The following is a 19,949-nucleotide window of genomic DNA, read 5'->3' as shown; positions in this document are numbered from 1 at the left end:
AGAATTGAAACTTATCTTAAAAAGTGCTTCCAAGTACCACTTTGACAGTTCATGACTGTTATAATGCATATAAAAGACTTATCCTCAGGGGTATGTCTGCAAGCTGTAAGAGCACATGTTTTTTTGCTTGTAACTTCTCTTCAGATTTTTAAATCTTGATACATAATAAACAGTGCTGTGTAATGAGTTTCATTCCATGTGTTTATGCATCAAGATGTATGAATTAAAACATGAACAAAGCACTGTCTAGGAAATTGCACAGAATTATGGCTGGCAACAGACCTTAGGCCTATAATCAGTGTTCAGAACAATGATGCAGTCTTTAATTATCCTGTGAAGTATTTTTCCATCAGGCTTACTGCTGCAGAAGTTGGAGCACACACACAGAAGAAGCAGAAGCCTGGATGCTAGAAAGGACAGCCTTGTAACAGGAACCAGAAAAAAAAGCCACTGTAGTACTGTACAGAGCAAAACTAAGAAGTCAGACACGAATTGCATCATAGCTGAAGCAGGTATAAACCTCTTCTGTCCCCACAAATCACAGTGCTTAGGCTTAGGTTAGAGTAACAGGGTTTGGTTTGTTTGGGGCACAGAACAGCACCTCTCTGAGTCCATGTCTATGTCTCTACCAAGCTACTGCCTCAGGTTCCCAGCAGGAACACTGGGAATGCTACAGCTCATAAATATATCAACAGAAAAGGTTTGAGCAAACTGACAGTTCAGCAACAGACTGTTTGGGGAAAAGGGCTGGAAGAGGGAAAAATCCCACATTGTAGGCACCTCATATAAGAGCATAAGATTAGGAACAGCAGTCTTTGTTGTTTTCTCTTACTATCCATGTAGGGTAGCAATAGTTCTTTACCTTGATGTTTTGGTGTTGGAGGAATTATATCAGGGGGATCACAGATAATAACCCCTTCTTTCAGCTGAGCAGAATGCACTGTTTCACCAAAGGTACAGCAAACCTTGTCACTCTCAGTCAAAGTTGGCAGCGGACTCACAGTCAGTTCCACCTGGAAATAAAAATTTAAAAGGGTCAAATATTTGGAAGAAATGAGCTAAGACCCAGTAAGACTTGGAAAATTTCAGTTTCAAAGGTGGATATTTTAGCTAGCATCACAGAACATGGTTCACATGGTTTTCTTTTTCAATTTTTACTTCTTCCCATCTGGTAATCATTTCTCCTTAAACCTCTACCAATTTTTCCAGGCTGGGTCTCTATTGAATTAGACTGATACAAAAATCTCTTGTGCTGTCAATGCATTAGATCAGAACAAAATTGTCTGTACAGACACACCCAAAACCTTTTATTCTTGTCCTCAGCATCCAATTTAGCAAGAGCAAACAGAGTGCTTAACACTTAAAACCTGACAAAATTAATTAATATTACATTAATCTTAGGTGTTTTTAGAGAATAATGAAAACAGAGCTGGATAGGAAATGGTGGAGTTTGAAAGAGATGAACAGAAAAGTGGCTTCCTCAAGGCTCTGTGCATATGCAAAAAATCCAATACTGAAAAAGGATTTCTGAGTGGTGGTGAGATCTTAGCTTCCTCAGAGAAAGAAAGCAACTGAGAAACTAAAAGCAAAATAAGATGGGAAAACTTAACAAGGACAGAGAAAATAATTCAGCTGAAATTTGGGATGCTGTTCTTGACTTAATGTTTCAAGTGGGTTAATTATACAGTATAACTTTTTCCATTTTGTATTGCTGGTAGAAAAGGCAATTATCCCTTTCTTACTGAAACTAGTTATACTCGACTAATATTTTTATTCAACAGAGAAATGGCCTTAACACAAAGTTTACATCATTTAGAAATGAAATTGAAGTGACTTGAAAGAAGGTTTCTTTATTTCTGATTAAGAGGAATTAAAAGCCATTTTATTGATTTTACCTGCTGAACACCCCTGGTAAGCACTTGCTGCATTTGGAATTGGAGCAAGCACTGGCGTGCTGCATTTGGAATTGGAGCAAGCTATGACACCCTGATCACACTCCACAAACTCAGTTTTGTTGCCACAGAGTCATTTTACATGCTGAATTTGCCTTCTCCATGTACCCAGACAGACTGTGTAGGCAAATCCACTGCTGATTTTACAGCAACAGCTCCTGGCTTCACTGCTTACTTAAGTTCATGCTCAACTAAGTTGAAAGGGCAGCATGAAATCTCCCCTACCAATTACTTTTTATGGGCTACACAACACTGTGCAACCCTTTCATAACATTCAGGTAAATGTAAGTGCTTTATCATCCATACTAGTGCATCACTTTGGTTTAACAGAGGTCAAAAACATGAACTCAGCCTGAAAGAACAGCAGGCAAGAAAGAGCACTGTGAGAAATTACTGAAATAGCAAAACAGTCTCCTACTCCTGGTCTCCACTGTGCATACAGAAATGCAGATATTCATCTTTCTGGTAGCCACATCAATGTGCAAAAGCATTTTCCTGTTCTACCTTAGCAGGAGCTCTGCGACTCATGTTTAGAGGGTCTGCACTGATGATAGTCACACATGTGCCACTTGGACTCCACAACCAGTGGTTCTCCTTATCAGCTGTTCCACAGTCAGCCTTCTTGGTGCACCTGAAAACAAAAAAAAAAAAGAACAAAACTCAAAGCACTGTTATAGCTGGACTCTGCTTTCTCTGAACTATGCAGCAATTTCATGATTAGAGTCTGAAATTACAACACAAGATGACTACAAATTTGCTTTAATATTGACTAGTAGGGTTTCTATTAGAGAATTTTTAACAGAATAAGTGGTGTAATTACAACTGATGGTTTGACACGTCGAAAGCAATTGTCTGTAATATTTTGGACAGCGCCTTGAATTAGACAACCCAAATCCATACAAGAGGCAGTCACAGCACAGGAACCATGGGGCAGTGGAGCCATCTGAAATGAAGCTGATAAGCTTCATAGCAATATATAACAACATCCTGAATAAGAGGGCACAAATTGGTTCTTTTTCTGCAGGTCAAAGGGCAGACACCTATTTGCTGCCACTGACAAGACACAACCCTCAGGAGAGCCAGATACAACAGAGAAGTATTACTGGGGGCACACAAGCTTGTGGAGAATCCTGGGTAACCCCAGCACTAGAAATGTTAATTTGCAGGGAATGTTTTCATTAATTCCTGCCACTATTTAAGACCTCTCCCTGCCAAGGCAGGGTTACAATTGTGGGAAGACAAGAGCAGTTGTGCAGCCTCACCAAAAACACTGGAAGATTTTCCCAGCTAAGAACAGGAGGACAGAAGCTGCACGTGGCTACAAAAACAAGTTGAGGTGGGGACAGTCTCATGTGAATTCTTTCCATTCTGTGTAAAGTTTAAGGGGAAATGCTGTAGGATCTCTGTCTGCTGCAGCAGAAAGTTGACTATTAACTCATCAGGGGCTTTTAACAGAGGGCAGCTGTTGCACAGCTCTGTCAAACCTCCTTTAAACAAATTATTTACATACAGAGTCAACATTTCACATAACATATCCCTAAACACACTACTAAAGTGCTGTGAGTGATCATGAGACAGAACTGAAACTCAGAAATGAAGCAGGCTTTTTCCTCCCCTCTGGAAATCAGTACCAACAAATGTGAAAATTCATGTTTGCCTGTTCTCAGAAACCATTAATATTTTGAGATATTGAGGTCAGTGGTCATATCAGAAACCTGAAGGGAAATCTAAGGAAAATTGCCTTTTTCATGATATATGCCAAAGGCTTCAACTCCGGCGGCCCAGGAGGAGTTTGAGGTTACATTCCAAATTCTCAGGTTTCATCCACAGCAGCTGAAACCCCAGTTACAGTATATTACATAAACCTGCACACACCACGGAAGTTTCTCTGCAGTGCTCCATATTATGCTGCATCAGGCTGATAGGTAACCTCATGCAATAGTTCACATTTTCAGGCAGGAAACGAGAAGCCTGAAATTCATCTGCATATTATAATTAAACAGCCCCTTTGTTCCAACGGCAAGAAGTTAGAATCACGAATTCCCAGCCACTCATGCCAAGGGGTTAATTAATTTAGCAGTCAAAAAGAGAACTAACTGCAGGACTGCTCTTCCCTCTCGGCACTCCAATCAATGCAGAGTGTAAAGAAGAGACATTCCAGGGTTCTTCAGCGCTGTCCTAGTTTACATGGGCTTGAATATTCATTCGGTGAACCTCTGCAGATAGTCAGCAAAATACCACTTTCTGCTCTCCTACAGGTAGGTGAGGGTTCCCTGTAGCTACATGTCTTGATAGATGATGTTTCTGTAAAACCAGCATTTGAGCTATACACTCTATTTTTGACATGGAAGAGTTTTTTCTCTTATGTTCTTTTTTACACTTTCCTGATGTACTTAAAATATACGCCATAGTTTCTGAATTTGAAATAGGGAGTATTTTTTTTTTATTTTCTGGGAGAACATGTGACTGTACAGTCAAAAAAGCGATAAAACACCCAGTTAGAAGATGTATAATTACTCTCAGTACCAGCAGAAGAGTATATATTTTCCCAAACTAATCAAACCTGAAGAACTCAACGGGGACTTTTTTTTTGCGGGCACAGAATGTCGATATCGATTATCGATAAAATTAAACTCCTGTTGGGAGCATGAGGCTGAGTTGTCCTGGGGTGACTCTGATGCCTCTGTATCCCCAATTGTCTGTTCTGTGTGTGCTGTAGGTTGTGTTCTGTACCTTTAGGAGTGTTCTGAGGGTGAAGAAGACACACTCAGTTTGTTTTTGAAAAGTGTTCACTCCTCCACATTCCTTTTTTCCTTCCTAGGGACGGTGTGTTTGTCGGATACTTCAGAGGGTTTTTTTTCCTTTTTAGTTAGTTTAGCTAGCTGAGGCAAAGAAGCTTCCTGGACTGTTTTTCTCTCTTTTTCTTGGGACTGTTTAAGTCTGCTCTGGACTGAAAACTCAGAGAAGTCTCTGGGATCTGGCATCCGTGGCCCACCCAGGGCCTGGACCTCGGCATCTTCCAGCACCAGAAAGACTGAAACTAACTTCTGGAGAGAACCTCCTCAGTTTGCCATCCCTCTTCAGAGCAGAGAGAGGTTTTGTTGTTTAATTTTCCCATCCCTCATGCCCGTGGGCATTTTGTTTGTTTAAAGTTAGGGTCCCTTTGAGAGGTCGGACACGTCCACACTGATGCAGTGATAAATGTCACACTGACGTTTATTGTTTGTGCGTCCATATTTATCCCCTTTCAACTTTATTGACATTACAAGGCACACAAAGAATGTACACATTTGCTGCCTTAAGGTGGCTACTGTATTAGCACCATACATCGACATGTGAACACCCGTTAGTACCTGAAATACCTTAAGAAAGAGAAGTGAATTTTTGCTGTGCCACAACCTGAATTTCCACTGCTCCACAAAGGCTCACAGGTCCCACAGGCCAAAGGGCCCAGTCTGGAATTGCTCACACCTCACTCCAAATACAAATCACGTCCTTCATCTCTTAGAAACTCTGCTACATTTGTTAAATAAATAGTTTTTTCCACTTTTCTCTGAGGAATTTTTTATTTTTTCCCCAGGACCTGCTGGGGGTGGGGTCGTTTGGGTTTGCTCCGCAGAGGAACGCCACTCAGAGGTTTCCTCCCAAATTTAAGCTAACCCAGGACATTAATCCAAGGAGGTGGGATCACCATGCCAAGCAGTCACCCCGAGCACACAGCAGACCCTGAGCAGTCCCTCTGTCTGCAGGGAACACTCACCTGCCCTCCCTGACACACCTGCCGCAGTACGGGTCTTGACCTAACCCAGGACATGAATCCAAGGAGGTGGGATCACCATGCCAAGCACTCACCCTGAGCACACAGCAGACCCTGAGCAGTGCCAGGGCTGGCAGCACTCACCTGCCCTCCCTGACACAGCACTCACCTGCCCTCCCTGACACACCAGCCGCAGTAGGGGTCCCTCGCCTGCGCGCACTTCTCGCAGTCCGAGTACTTGTGGCAGTCCTGCACAGGTAACCGGTACACCTGGAAAAACAAATGCAAGGCAAACCTAACAACTGAAGACAGGATGAGGAGATGGAAACATTGGTGGGTTTAGCTGGGAAGTGTCATTGCCTACGGCAGTTGTGTTATTATACTCAGAGCTCAGCTTGATTTTAGCAAAATGCATATAAAACCAGTCTGTTCTTTTCTGCCTTAACAAAGTCTAAATTCACACGCTTTTTTTCTGCTTTTTTCCCCCACTCTAATATTCTCTAACCTGTCTTCAGAGTAATGTAGGACATTGTTATAATCAAGAATTACGACCAAGCCTTGCAAAAATTGAGCTTTTCAGTTCTTGCAGTTATATTACTTGTGGGAATCTGCACCTCAGGATAGAAACTGGATCAGTGATGCTCTGAATTCAAGAAACAGCAACTGCAGGGTGGACACTTTCAAAAGGCTAACTTAATAGTGGCTAGATAATTTTTTAAACAGAATATTCTCCCCTCCCTATCACTACCATGGAGGTGAAATTGTTTGGAAATGCACTTCCAGGCAGAAGGCATTTCACAAAGTCTGCAAGTGTGAGAGAGCCAAGGTGCTTTGGGTTACTGCTCTTCTCAATGCACTACCTTCCACCATGGAATACACTCCCTAAATAAAATGGAAATAATTATGACAGGAAGCAGCAGGAAAAAGAACATCATCAGTTCTCATGTCTCGTTCCCCCAGTTAATATACAGCTTCTGGTTTTGATTTCCTTTGGTGCAGAGAATAAACAACATTTTCTTTGGCCCACAGAAAGAAGAGCCATTCCTTTTAGCTGTGCTGCAGCGATGATGCAAGAGGAAAGCAGGACATACATCTTCCAGTTATGACTACATTTTACTTTTAAAGAGCACAAAAAGTGTAGAAACTGAAACTCTGAGGTTAGGCTTTCTTACAGTCTCATTTTAATGTAATGCCAGTCTTGTCTCACTGGCAATTATGAAGTTACTTTGACAGTCTGAGTTTGGCCTTTTCTTCATATTTGGAGAGTTAAAAAAAATGACTCAGTTAAGGAAAATGTCAATATTGGGCAATTTTCTTGCATTTATTAATACAGGAGTTTACCTTTTCAGCTTCTTTTTAGCTAACTGGAGCTGCTTTACTGGCACTCTTTCACTAACTAGTGCCCATAAGTAATTTAATATCCAGTGAATGATATTTTTTTTTTTTTTAGTGACAAAATACTTGTTTCATTATTCTGGCAGGCATGAACAAGCCCTAGAAATCACCATCTCCAAGTTTTGTATGACCTTAATGACCAAAAAATCTTCCAAACCAAAACCAAACCCCAAAAAACCCAGATCTTTTAACAGCCAATTTCAAAATGCAAATAAATTAATTTTAGAGCTTTTTGAGTTGGCACTCTAAATCAAAAAGTGTTCAAAACTAAAACAAGCAAATAAGCTCGATCATGATAAGTGACTGCCAGAGACTTCTACTTTCCTCCAAGTACATTAAGTACCTTAAGGAATCTGGGATTAAGCAGCACAGAGGTGCTCAGCTCCTTTCCATGTCCCACAAGAAGGTGCAAGGGGTTTCTCCTGCTCTGTGTTCAAGACTGAGGAGCAGAGGGGACTGACTGCTGAAAGTGTTTGCTCAAAAGCCTCCACTGCTTTTGGCACCACAGCAGAAGCTGGGAGAAAAGAGGGGTTTGAAAGGTGAAACAGGAAGGAAGAGCTTGATTCTGACTGTGGATCTGAAGCTCTGTGTTGTTTTTCCCTGTGTTTTTTTTTTAATCTGATCTCTTTTTAAAGAAGCTAACATCTACCACATCACCACTTCCACTTTGCTCAAGTGCTCACAGGGCCCAAGCAATTAATTTCTAAATGCTGGGGCAGTCTGCATCTGCCAGATTGCTCAACAGCGTGTGTGCCTGTCAGTGCAGCCAGTTGTCCTTTATTGTTTACCTTTAACCATTAAACCTCACAAATCAGGGTTCTGATATCTCTGTTCCCACACTCCACAGCCATGCCGAACCCAGAAGTACATTTCATCATTATTCTTCCCTCCTCGCTTATGTCACTTTGTTTCTCCCCGCTCTAAAGGCTTCCATTCTCCTCCTGTCTATCTGCTTCTAAAAGTGGGTGGGACTGCTCACTGTAATTAACTCCTGGAGATGACAGTAATGCAATGCCATTACAGAGCTCCCAACTTTAGCTATTCATATTTAAGCTAAACAGGTTTTGTAAAAGAAAACTATTATTCACATTATTCAGAGTATGTCTACGAGAGCAGCTTGGAAAAGATTTAAGTAAAATCCTTTCTTCCGCAGAAATTTGCCGCATTCTAAATTTAAATGTTTTGTAGTGATTGAATGATTTTTTTTTTTTTTTTGGCAGGTTTTGTCTTCAAAAAAAGTTGTCTGCTCTCTTTCTAAATTCTACCAATTCAAGCTGACTGTTAGCAGAAAGCTGCTATCCCTTACATTGCTCAGCTGCTCTCCTTTACCCTGCTCAGCAGTACCCACAGTAGCCTGCTGCAGACCTCAGGGCTTTTACATAATGTGCCAACTTGTCAAATGGGGGGCCAGGCCACCCAGAGTTTTGTGGACAATGTTGAAGCTTGGAGTTGTGTTCCAAATCTGAACAGAAGCCAAATGAGAATTATCAACCGCTCAAATAAAAAAAAAAAAAAAAAAAAAAAAAAAAAAGAAAAAAAGAAAGAAAAAAAAAAGTAACCTCTGTCTCACACTGTCCTATTATGAAATGCTTTATCAGTTGTTTTTCTGAATTTTTTCCAATGTTGTTGCTAGACTAAAAACCTCCAGCTAGGCTATAACATTCCTGCAGCAGGAATTTATATTAATCCTTTTATAAAACAGTCAGAAAACATTCTTCTTGCACTGTCTTCCCAAATACTCTCCTTTCACAGCCCCCTCATTCTCCCTGTGTTAGTAGTGTGGAGCATTTCTCATGTTGCATTCCATGTCACTGACAGGGCTGCAGATGGTCACAGCCTGTCACCCACCTTGTCCTGGAAAGCTGCTGAACAAAGTGTTTGTGGCTGGCAGCTCCAGCCTCCACAAAGAAAAATGTCACAAGAGGGTTACTCCTGGGGGTGGAGGAGAAATCTGGCATCTCTCTCATCTCCTACTTGCTTTTTTCCTCCTTTTTTTTTACAGATTCCCACTGTGTATTCACCTTACAGCAAAAAGAAGGGGCCTAGGAGAGATTGCCCATGCCTTTCCTAGTGAAACTGGACTTTTCCTGCTGTACTCAGTTCTAGCAGAAGCCTGAGTGCAATTGCTTCTCAAATGTATAATTCTCTCCATTGCTTCTTAGTTTTTGACACTAAGACACACCAGAACTCCTGCTGGCTTTACAGATGTGTCAGTGTGAGCACATCAGCCACCAGCATCCCGAGTCCTGAAGTGCCCTTGAAAGCATTTGATGGCAGCTACAGCACCCACTGGTAGCCCACACATCCCACACTGAGTGCTAGGGCTGCCTGAGCCTGAGGCCTGCTGGTGCCAAACATCTCCATCCCTCTCCCAGACCCTGTCTGACAGCCCCAGAGGGGAACTCACTTCCCATTCCCAGTCACGAAGCATCGCGGATATTACAGTTCTCCAAGTCACAGCAACTCCATCAGCTTAGACTTGAGAAAGGTTTTCATACACACAGAACAGGGGGAGTCCCACCAAACAGGGCAGTTTACAGAAACAACTGAAGAATGTATAAATCTAAGGTTAGGTTGCAGAGAGTGAAAGAAGGCTGGGTCCTTAACGCCAGCAGGACACAGTACCTTGTCTGTGGTCATCACATACAGATTTTCTTGGGTTTGATCAAGCACCAGGTCCTTCTTTACAGGTTTGTTTAGTTCAATAGTAAGAGAGCTGTACTCAGTTGCAGTGGAGGACAGGAACACCTGTTTTGTGGAAGAAAAAACAAGGTGTTTAACGTTGCCTTTCCCCTCACAGGGGTAGTGATGTAAGCAGAATGACAAATATCATTATATCTGGCTACTGCTGTAAGACAGTAGAAATGTTTCCAAAAATATATTAAGAACAAAAGGAGGACTAAGGTGAATCTTCAAAAAAGACATTGAGGTGCTGGAGAGTATTCAGAGAAGGGCAATGGAGCTGGTGAAGGGTCAGGAGTACATGTCTGATGAGGAGAGGCTGAGGGTGTTCAATCTGGAGAAATAAAGGCTCAGGGGAGATCTTAGTACTCTCTACAGCTACCAAAAAAGAGGTTGCAGTGAGGTAGGGGCTGGTCTCGTCTCACAATTATCAAGCAAGAGGGAGAGAGGAAAAGGCCTCAATTTTTGCCAGGAGAGGTTCAGATTAGATATTGGAAAATATTTCTTCACAGGAAGGTTTGTCGAGCATTGGAACAGGCTGCTCAGGCAACTGGTTAAATCACCACCCCTGGAGATATTTAAAAGACATAGAGATGTGTCACTGAGGGGCACAGACTCATAGAATCACTAAGGCTGGAAAGAACCTCCAAGATCACAGTGTCCAACCACTAAACTAGCATCATCATGATAACCACTAAATCATATCTCTAAGCATCACATCCACATGAATTACCACGCAGTTTGGTGGCACTTGGCAGTGCTAGGTTTAAGGTTGGATATGGTCACCACTCTCCTTTCAAGCAGTGTTGCAAACCTTGATATTTTAACACCACAAACAGGTCAAGCCTTGAGCACCTCACAACCAGAATTTATCAGAGCTTCAGCCTGGGCTTTGTATTGCCACCTCTACTCACTGAATGACCAGAATGACTACAAAACGGAAAGTTGCTCTCAAACCACTATGAGCTTGAATAGAGATAAGGCTAAAAGCTGTTGTTAGATTACCTAAGGCTGTTTATATAAAGCTCTCAGAAGGTATGTAATCCTTTGGGAAAGGTGTCATCCAGGCAATGCTAATTCAATCTGTGTATCAGATAGCCGAGGTACCTCCGAAATAATGCTTCTTTTCTTTGAGATGAAAAAACATCAAGCTCCAAGAGAATTCGCTCCTAGTATGAGATTTTTATAATTCCCAGTTTGACTTTTAGGTCACAACCTTTTAAATACCTTCCAGCCTTTTAATCCATTTTTTTTTTTTTTTTACCTTGAGGATTTTACCATCTGATGTTCCCAGGAAGGCCACGGTGTGCCCGTTCTCCACCGCCACGGTGACGGCCGTAAGATTCATCCCTTCCTTCTGCAGCACCGGCTTCTCCACGACACCATTCCTGCTTCCCAAAAGGTATGGCAAGTGCTCCGAGCCACAGGGGAAATTTTTGCTTGCATTCTAATAAGAGATAGCAACACAGAGTGATGTTAAACATTCAGATCAGTAATTCCTAGCTAAGAATGAAGTGCAGCCCTATTACTAGACAATATAATAGCCCTCAGACGCTGAAGAGTAGGAAGAGAGAGAAATGGATTGTCTGGGCTTTTGCCCCCAGCCAACAGCCACTAATCAGACTGCAGCCTGCTAGTTGAGAACTGCTTCCATGCTTTCACTTTCCAGGAGACACAGGGAGAGAATTTTTTTTTTTCTGTTTCATAATAGCAGCAGTTTAAAAATTAACCAGTTGGTTTAATTAAAATGAACACGTCACAGAGACTGGTTTGACCAACTTTGCCTTGAAGACTGATTTTTTTAATTGCTGTTTTGTTTCCTACTTTGCTGCAATCCATAAAAAAGCAACTCCCTGGCAACTGTCTCATGAACTTCAACACATTCCCTCTTCACTGCACTTTAATCCTGAGCTGCAGCAAGAGCTAGCAGAAGGAAGTTCATTCACACCTTGCCTTTCCTGCTATATTTGGTAACAAAACCATCTTTCGGATCTGAATTCCACACCTTTTTGTCAGGAGCCATGACCACTTGTCACATTGAGGATTTCTGTGTTGATGCTCACTCCATATGCAGGGAACTGCAGCAAATAACACTGGTGGTTCGAGGCAAAATGTGTAATTTTGACTCATCAGCACTAGTGTGTTACTGTGTGGGAGATTGCTTCAGTCTCACAACATGAAGGATTATGGGTCAATACCAAAAAAAGGTATTCCCATGCCCCATCTCTTCAGCTGTTCACTCCTCTCCCTGGACTATAGCACACCACTTCTCAAGTTGTGCTCAAACAGCTGTTTATGCAAGGGTGTACCTTGCTCGGGCTGGGAAATTAAGACATCCTCCTAAAAGCTGGCTGAGTAATTTTTAAGATGATTCAATTTCTCAACCCAGTTTAGGGTTGGCTGCAGTAATTAATGAGCGGCATGCACAATTGGGGCTTGGGGATAGAGTGATGTGGGCAAAACAATCATAAAGCCAACAGAGATGCTGAAAATTGCCTCTTAGAGACAGCGGAAGAACAACAACTGAATGGTTATAACAGTACCCTTCAAAAACCTTAAAGTCAAGGTAATGACAGGTCATAAAAAGATGGCTATTGTGCTATACAAGTATTTTGAGCCACATCAAAATATGAACACCATCTGAATATAAAAAATCTGGCTATTTCAGTTTTCTTACAAATACAAGTGAGAAAAAAAGTTGAATTACAGACACCATCTAAAAGATCCTTAGTACCTTTTAAGAGCATTGTAAATACATTGACTGAAACTACAATTGTCTACAGTGATCATCTGGAAGCTGATCATGGGTGGAAAAAAAATCCCTGGATTTGACTCAGTAACTCCCATAGTTAAAAGAAATGCATTTAGGAAAGCAACACTTGTATTTGAGAAAAAACCAAATCCTTTTTAAGAGACTCAAAATTTTGTTATTTCTTACTTGACCTGGTCCACAACACCCCCCAGCTACATTCCATTTCTATAGTGAATCCATCTATTGAGTTTTCAGTCATCTTAATATAGTTTAGCTCAAAGCCACTATAAAGCACATAGTTGTATATTTTCCACAAGCTCTAACACAGATTCCAACGCTAATATTCATATTATTCATATTACCAGTCCATGTAATGCACACGGGTTTTCTGCTGAAAAAAGTTTGTAAAATGAGCTGGTGTTCTTTTTAGTGTAGCAATCATTCCGGTTTTTTTCCATCTTTTCGTTGATCTGCCTCAAGGAAAACACACACATTGCAGATTTTAGTGAGCCGTCATCTTTGTTCACTTTGCTGAAGAGTGCAAGAAGAATTTTGTCATCTGAAGGAGTATCTGCAGGTTGTCCCTGCTGAGCCATGCTCTCAGACAGTTCTTTTCCAGGGGTAGTGACATAGGCAGAATGACAGTGGTCATAGGCACCATCATCATCTTTGCAACCCAAGTCCATTTCAAAGTAGGAGTAATAATGGGCATCATCTTTGCACAGACGTGCGATCAGTGTGCGGTTGTTGACAGGTTGTTTCTCTTGTTGATTAAAAATAAAATAAACATATTTTTTGTCCTCGAAAACTGCCACAAACTGTTGTGTGCTTGATGAGTGATAAGCTGACTTAACAGCTGCTGAGTCTGTATACATTTCAAAAATGTCTTTCCCATCCCTGGCGTAAAGCTGCCGAGTGCTGATTATGATCCCATTGTCATTTGGTCCGTTCCCTTTCCCAACAAACAGCACTTGATCATTATTCAAGGAGGTGATCAGTCCCACAGTTGATACGTGCTCATCGTTGCTTGCCACAAAGGACTTTTCCCCACTACTGTCCACGTAATACTTCTCATCACTGATGTTTTGTAGATCTCTGATGGCACAGATTCCCTTAAAAAGGCTTCCACACACCACAGTTGTGTTATCCACCTTGTTCAGCAACAGTAATTTGTTGTAATTGTCAGTCAGTACTGCCTCTTTACATTGATTTTCATCAATGGGAGGTGTGCATTTTTTGTTGTCCTTTCTTGGACCTGTTTCTACAGATCTAATTACTTCCAGGTTTTCTGTAAGCTGATACAGTGCATTTACCACTCCCAAATAGATTATCCCAGTGTCATTGTCCACTGTTAGATGGTTGAGCTCTGTCGCACTCTGAAAAAATTTCAGTTCCTCATTTCTGGATAAGGTGACGCAAAAACAGCTAAAAATGGTCAGTGTCCAGATCCATAAAGCCATTTCTATGTAGTACCTAAAAAGGGAAAGAAAATAACATGAATCATATAGAAAAATACAATTTAAGCAAAACTGAGAAATGTGCAAGTTTTTCATGACTTAAATACACTTATCCTTGTGCAGGTGTAGACAGCATGAAGATTATGGAAAGCCTCAAATCCTGTTAATTGCCTAGCAATTTAATCTGTTGGGGAAGGATTTAGCAAGGTCATATGTCTAAATGATGATCATATAACCAATTACCTAATTAATCATAAGCTAAAGCACAATGAGAACAGGCAATTTGAAACGACATGGAGTGACAAAATGTGGTAGTGCTTGTCCAGGCACCATCATACCATGGCAATTATTTACTGCTGAAATTTTAAAAATAATCTAGAGAATCCCAGTTTCGAGTAGCTCCTCCTTAAGAGGTGGGGGAAAATTTGCATAAAAGTGTTGGAAACATTTGCTATTGTGGGCTTTCCCCAGAAAGGAAAAAAACCTTCCACTGTGTACAAGCAGGTCTGGATCTGGCTGCTGATGCAGCCAGAAGATGGTAGACCCCTTAATATCCAACATAGCCTTTGATTGCTGCTATGCATTAAGGTCCAACACTTCCATTCACTTAGAGCACTGCAACTTATATACTTTCAAATTTGTCTTAAGAACATCAGTAAAATTTTTTTTGGATTATCATTCTGTTACCTTTTTAATCCCTTTCAGAATTGTTAGTCCCCAGGCAGATTGCCTGGCTGTTTGGAATTAGAGAAAGTCCTTCTGAAACTTGTAAACAGGGGTCTAATTTTAATCTGAAGAGTTAAATGAGAAGTCCCAGCTGACTTCCTAAGGTCTGAATATTTTGTTGATGTGTTCTCAAAGTGTTTAGTTCTGATAGCAGAAAACAAAAGGTGGCATGCTTGGACACACTGATGTTAGTGGGAAAAGACGAATACTGTTTGGAAGAAGATCAGATATAATCCATCATATTTTCATTTTCAAAGCCAGACATGGGATTCTTTAATCTGATGAGGAAAGAACCTGTAAATTTACAGGGAATCTCAAGTGAAATCTGAAAATATCTGGAGTCTAAATAGAAAGGAAACAATTAAAAGCACAGAAAAGATGAGAGAAACATTTAACAAAGCAATCTAACAGACAACAGTCTCACAGGAGGAGGAAAAGTGTATAAAATGCCCAAACCAGAAACTGAAAAAATAGCACTTAAAAAAATAACAATAAAGGAACCATGCTCCTTTGTCACCTATTACTTCTGTTTTGGCAAGAGCAATAAACTCTGGTGGGATGTGAAAGAGAATGGCTGAATCATCATTTATACTGGATAACTAAGACTAAATGTTAACAACCTGGATGTAAAAGTTTGAACAGAGAAGGAAGGACTTTTGTTGTAAGCATAAGCCATCTGTGAGCCTCCCAAACCACCTCAGCCCTGCCAGCAATATGTAAAGATAAAGTGTAAAGACAATCCAGTATCTGAGTGTGTTTTGCTCCTCTATGGAGGAAATGCATGTGCAATGGTGAGAACAACTGTCCTGAAATCAGAGTGACTTGAACTTCTAAATCCCCCAAAACCTACCAAATGTAACTCAGTATAAATAAAAGTTAACTTCAATCTTGTCTTGCTGAAGCTCCTATCATGTACCAAACTCAGTAGCTAGCTATAAAATGATGCCAAAGACAAGAGAGCACAGCAGCAGCAGCAAAAGCTGAACTTTCTAATGATAGATTGAGTTCCTACGACAGTGACCAAGAAAAGGCCAAAAATTATAACCTCTTTTCAAGACACACAGATTTCAGTTCATGCTTTGCAATGTGATGAGGTGTTGAATCTCTTTACAACAACTCAGAATTCTTCTGAATTCTTTTCTTACCGCTCCTAAGGACTTCAATTTTCCAGCTTTGATCCCACATTACTTCTCCATTGCTAAATGAGATATGCTAATGCTTGTCAACGAATTTCAAATATTAGCCCTTACAGTTATCTGCAATGAAATAAAAAACCAGCTTGACACACTACTGCACTGTTGTTTCATACCAGTTTTATCTACTGGTATTGCACAAGGATCAAATGCAGAATTGAGATTCATTTGTTCCTGCTTTTCTCACAACGTAATTATTTTTAGATTATTACAATCTCTGCTCTCAGTCAAAGAAACCCCATAAATAGCTCTACTTACAAAATATGCCTTAAATGAATGGAAAATATTTCATTGTACCTTAATTTCTGTACTCAGTTCACCTCCATGTTCCTGCATTTCAATGGATTGAAAACCCCCATTCTGTCCATTGGTGGCACCCAGGACACAAAGGCTGCATCTGCAATACTCCTGCCTTTGTCCCAGAAGAACAAGAGTCTTCCTGGTCCATGCCAGAGCCAGAATTGAAGAAAAAGTACATTTTGCACATCTAAACCAGTCTCTTGGAGAAGTAATTAATTCTCTGTATGAAAATGGGCAATGTTTCCTCCCTACTATTTTCTGCCTTGTTTACTTATAAAATGTTTGACTTAAATTATTCAGAACTACATGCTCTCTCCATTAATAATGCCTTATCTTTGTTTGTTTTTTTGTTTTTTTTTTTGTTATTTACTCCCTGCCACTCCAGTCTCATGCCAACCTCCATCAGAGTAGCTCCAATCTCTCTGCAAGGTAACAGTTCATTATTCTCTGTACTTACTAGTTTCACTTTCCATCCTCTCTCCAAAGTAAATAGTAAACAAAAATTAAATACACTATGAAGAGATTCAGAATTAAACTCTCCTTCACTTGTCAAAGAGCAGGCTTAAGAGAATTAAAAAAAAAAACCAAATAGAATGAAATGAGATGAACTACAACCACAGGCCACTTTCACCTGATTTTAACTTAATTGGGAAGAAGCAGCTGGAAGAATCCTTCTCTGACCAGCTGGTGTGATGAGAATGACAGTGCTGCTATTAACACAGATGCTGCACTGAATTAAATGCACTGGGAATGCATCAAGAAGCAGTCTCCTGCTGAGAAAACTTCCTTTTTAAATGAACAAGTTGCAGAAACGCAAGAGGAAAGGTGTAAGAAGCAAAGGCTGGAGCACAGAATCCATGAGGTTCTGCACAGGGAATGTATTTCCAGTGGCTTAATCACATATTGTATTTACACAGGCCTGGGTGGCTTACTCTTAAGCCATGCCCTAGTCCTGAGAGCTGCCATACATCCTCTATCCTCAATTTGCACTTAGTTTTAAGCTCTTAGCAGACTCAGGATAAAACAAGACCAACAGAGCATTTGCCCACCTAATTTATTTTTTTTTTTCTCTCTCAAAGTCTTGTCTCCATCAGGCATCTTATCCCCCCTTATTGCTTCCTACAAGAAATATGAAACTGCAGAAGTTATGAGCAGGAAACACAGGGCACCCAGGAGAACTCTTCATACAGGGGAATAAAGTGCCATAAAGCGACATCATGTGGGAATCATACAACTACCAGAGCTCTGCCCCACAGAAATCAATTTTAAAGTTACTACCCATAACTTTGTATCTTTCTACTCATGCAAAACCAGTAAGCTTCAAAAACACCCAATTCTTCAAAAGGCATGCAGAAAAAAGGAGCATCTGTAATCTACATGCACAAAGTGAGCTTCAAATTGATTTGATATTTTTATAAACAACCCTAAGAATTTGCACGAGCACTACGCTGCCATGGACTTGGCAGATGCTCTTCTCCTTCAGTGTAAAATCATCTGCTGTGCCTGAGCACAGGAACCTTCAGCTTTTCAGCCATTCCCCATCATTTTAGCCTTTGACATATCTTTAGCTTTATGCTAAAAACATATCAACAGCTTTATGTTGTAATTTCTTACATTTGCTTCAGTTGAAGGGAAAGAGTAACAAATTTTACCTGAAGCTGGAATAAGTGGAGAACTAAAACAAGCGTTATTCCCAAAACACAATGGACAAGAAAATCTTCAGCGAAGGAATAATCTCAGCATTTTAGCTTCCGTGGTGTTTCTGCAGACTATTTCTTTATTAATCACATATTCACTTAATTGAACCCTGTTATATCCTCTCATCCAGACAATTTTTTTTTTTACTTGAAATTCTGCTCTAGAGACAAGTGCTTCTGCCAAGCAAGGCAGGTACTGATATGCTTTAACAGTGAGAGATGCACAAAACTCTGGTTCTCCCAGCAAACTTTCCCCCATTCAGAGAGACTCCAAAAGATGTAAAAGACACTTAAATTGGAAAAAAAATTTGGTAAAAAAGACTGAAAAATTGCGACATAAAAAAGGTAAAATCCAAAGAAGGCACTCCAATGGCATAGTCATTCAGGGAAAGATGAATGAAAATTCTCTACTCTCTCACTTTGAGTAACTTTTTAGCTTTTATTAAGTGTGCCAGAGGTTGAAAAGAATTCAGTTTTGGGCTCAAAGAAAGTCAAACCAGAAACTGGAGAACGCATGAGAAGCAGGGAATGAGCAGATTTTCAGTATGGATTTCAAAGCTTGTACCTCTGCAAGAACCGTAGGTAAAAGTAAACTCTTCCCTAATTACAACTTTTCTACTATTTCCTAAAACAAATGAGCAATGGAGCTCACTGGTTGGGAGAATGAATCACCTGAAACAACACTGCAGGTTTCAAACCAATTCAAACCATTTCCCAAGAGCATGGCAACATCCTAGAAAGATTTTGGACAGAGAGGAACAGCTTTGTTGGTGTACACATCCTAAAACTGGTAGAAGCAGCGAGAACAGTGATCACTGTGATGCTGTCCATCCCTGTAGCTGTGACAGTTTGCTGTTAGCAGATGGGACAGAAAACTGTGGCAGGTCATGTTGTGGAGAATGAGAATCCAATATCCCCTTCATTAAATGTTTTGAGAGCCCGTACTGCTCAAAAAGAGTCATTTTCCTTCTCTTTCACTTCTCAAAACACAATTTGCTAAGATGTGGAGACCATCTTCATATGGAACAAAAAATTCCATCAGGTCAGAATGCCTGTAACTTGGTAACATATGGTCAAACACTTTAATGCTGTTTCTATTTCTGGTGTGGAAAAGTTTTGCTTGTTTTCACAAGGCATATTTTCAAATATTTTCTTTTCTTTTTTTTTTTTTTTTAATAATTTTCAATCATATAAGCTTTCTTTTTCTTTAATATGTGTAATAATCATGTTGACATGGATTTTTTGTTACAAGGACTAGTTGAAAGTTATGGATTTAGCAAGGAAATGTTAAATGTTATGCCCTCAGTCCCTGTGAATTCTGTTGGTGTTTTCCTGCAGTCTCTGGGAAAACAAATGGAAGACACATGGAAACACAAATTCAGGTTACTGAAAACCAGGGTTTCTTATATAAAGAATAAGCTGTGGTGCCCACCAAATCGCTCTGTGACTCCATTCCTTGTCTAAACAGGATGAGAAAATATGATGAAAGGATCAGGGGTTGAGATAAGGACACGGAGATATCACTCATCAATTACTGTCACAGGTAAAACAGCTGCAACTCAGGGAAATTATTTTAATTTGTTGCCAATTAAAATCAGAGTAGGATAATGAGAACTGAAACCAGACTTTAAAAAACCTCTTCCCCACACCTTCCCTTTTTCCTGGGCTCAACTTGACTCCCAAGTTCTCTACTTTCTCACTGCAAGCAAGTGCAGAGAGGAGGGAAATGGGAGATGCAGTCAGTTCATCACGTCTCTGCCACTCCCTTGTCACACTCTTCGCCTGCTCCAGCATGTGTTCTGTCCCATCTGAGACAGTCCTTCATGGTCTTCTCCAAGATGAGTCCTTCCCATGGGCTGAAGTTCTCCATGAACTTTTCCAGAGTGGATCCCTTCCACAAGGCGCAGTCCTTCAGGAGCAGACTGCTCCAGTGCAGGGCCCCCACAGGGTCAGAAATCCTGCCAGCAGACCTGCTCCAGTGTGCCTCCTCTCTCCACAGGTCACAGGTCCTGCCAGGAGCCTGCTTCTCTATGAGCCT

General features: G+C 40.7%; 1 protein-coding gene across 1 annotated transcript in view; it reads right to left on the bottom strand.

Annotated features, from left to right (window-relative positions):
- The window catches only part of PLXNB2 (plexin B2), an 81,439-nt gene extending 67,435 nt beyond the window's left edge, over positions 1 to 14,004 (bottom strand). The window contains exons 1-6 of the mRNA XM_066318587.1: positions 12,901 to 14,004; positions 11,051 to 11,233; positions 9,730 to 9,852; positions 5,879 to 5,979; positions 2,457 to 2,583; positions 863 to 1,013 (exon numbers count right to left, since the gene is read on the bottom strand). Coding sequence (XP_066174684.1) covers positions 863 to 1,013; positions 2,457 to 2,583; positions 5,879 to 5,979; positions 9,730 to 9,852; positions 11,051 to 11,233; positions 12,901 to 13,998 — 1,783 coding nt within the window. The 5' untranslated portion in view covers positions 13,999 to 14,004. The remainder of the gene's footprint in view (positions 1 to 862; positions 1,014 to 2,456; positions 2,584 to 5,878; positions 5,980 to 9,729; positions 9,853 to 11,050; positions 11,234 to 12,900) is intronic.
- Positions 14,005 to 19,949: the final 5,945 nt, after the last annotated feature.

The sequence above is a fragment of the Sylvia atricapilla genome, chromosome 5, assembly GCF_009819655.1.
Source record: "Sylvia atricapilla isolate bSylAtr1 chromosome 5, bSylAtr1.pri, whole genome shotgun sequence".
Classification (NCBI taxonomy): domain Eukaryota; kingdom Metazoa; phylum Chordata; class Aves; order Passeriformes; family Sylviidae; genus Sylvia; species Sylvia atricapilla.
Note: the sequence above shows the minus strand (reverse complement) of the source record. Positions and strands in the feature narration are given on the sequence as shown.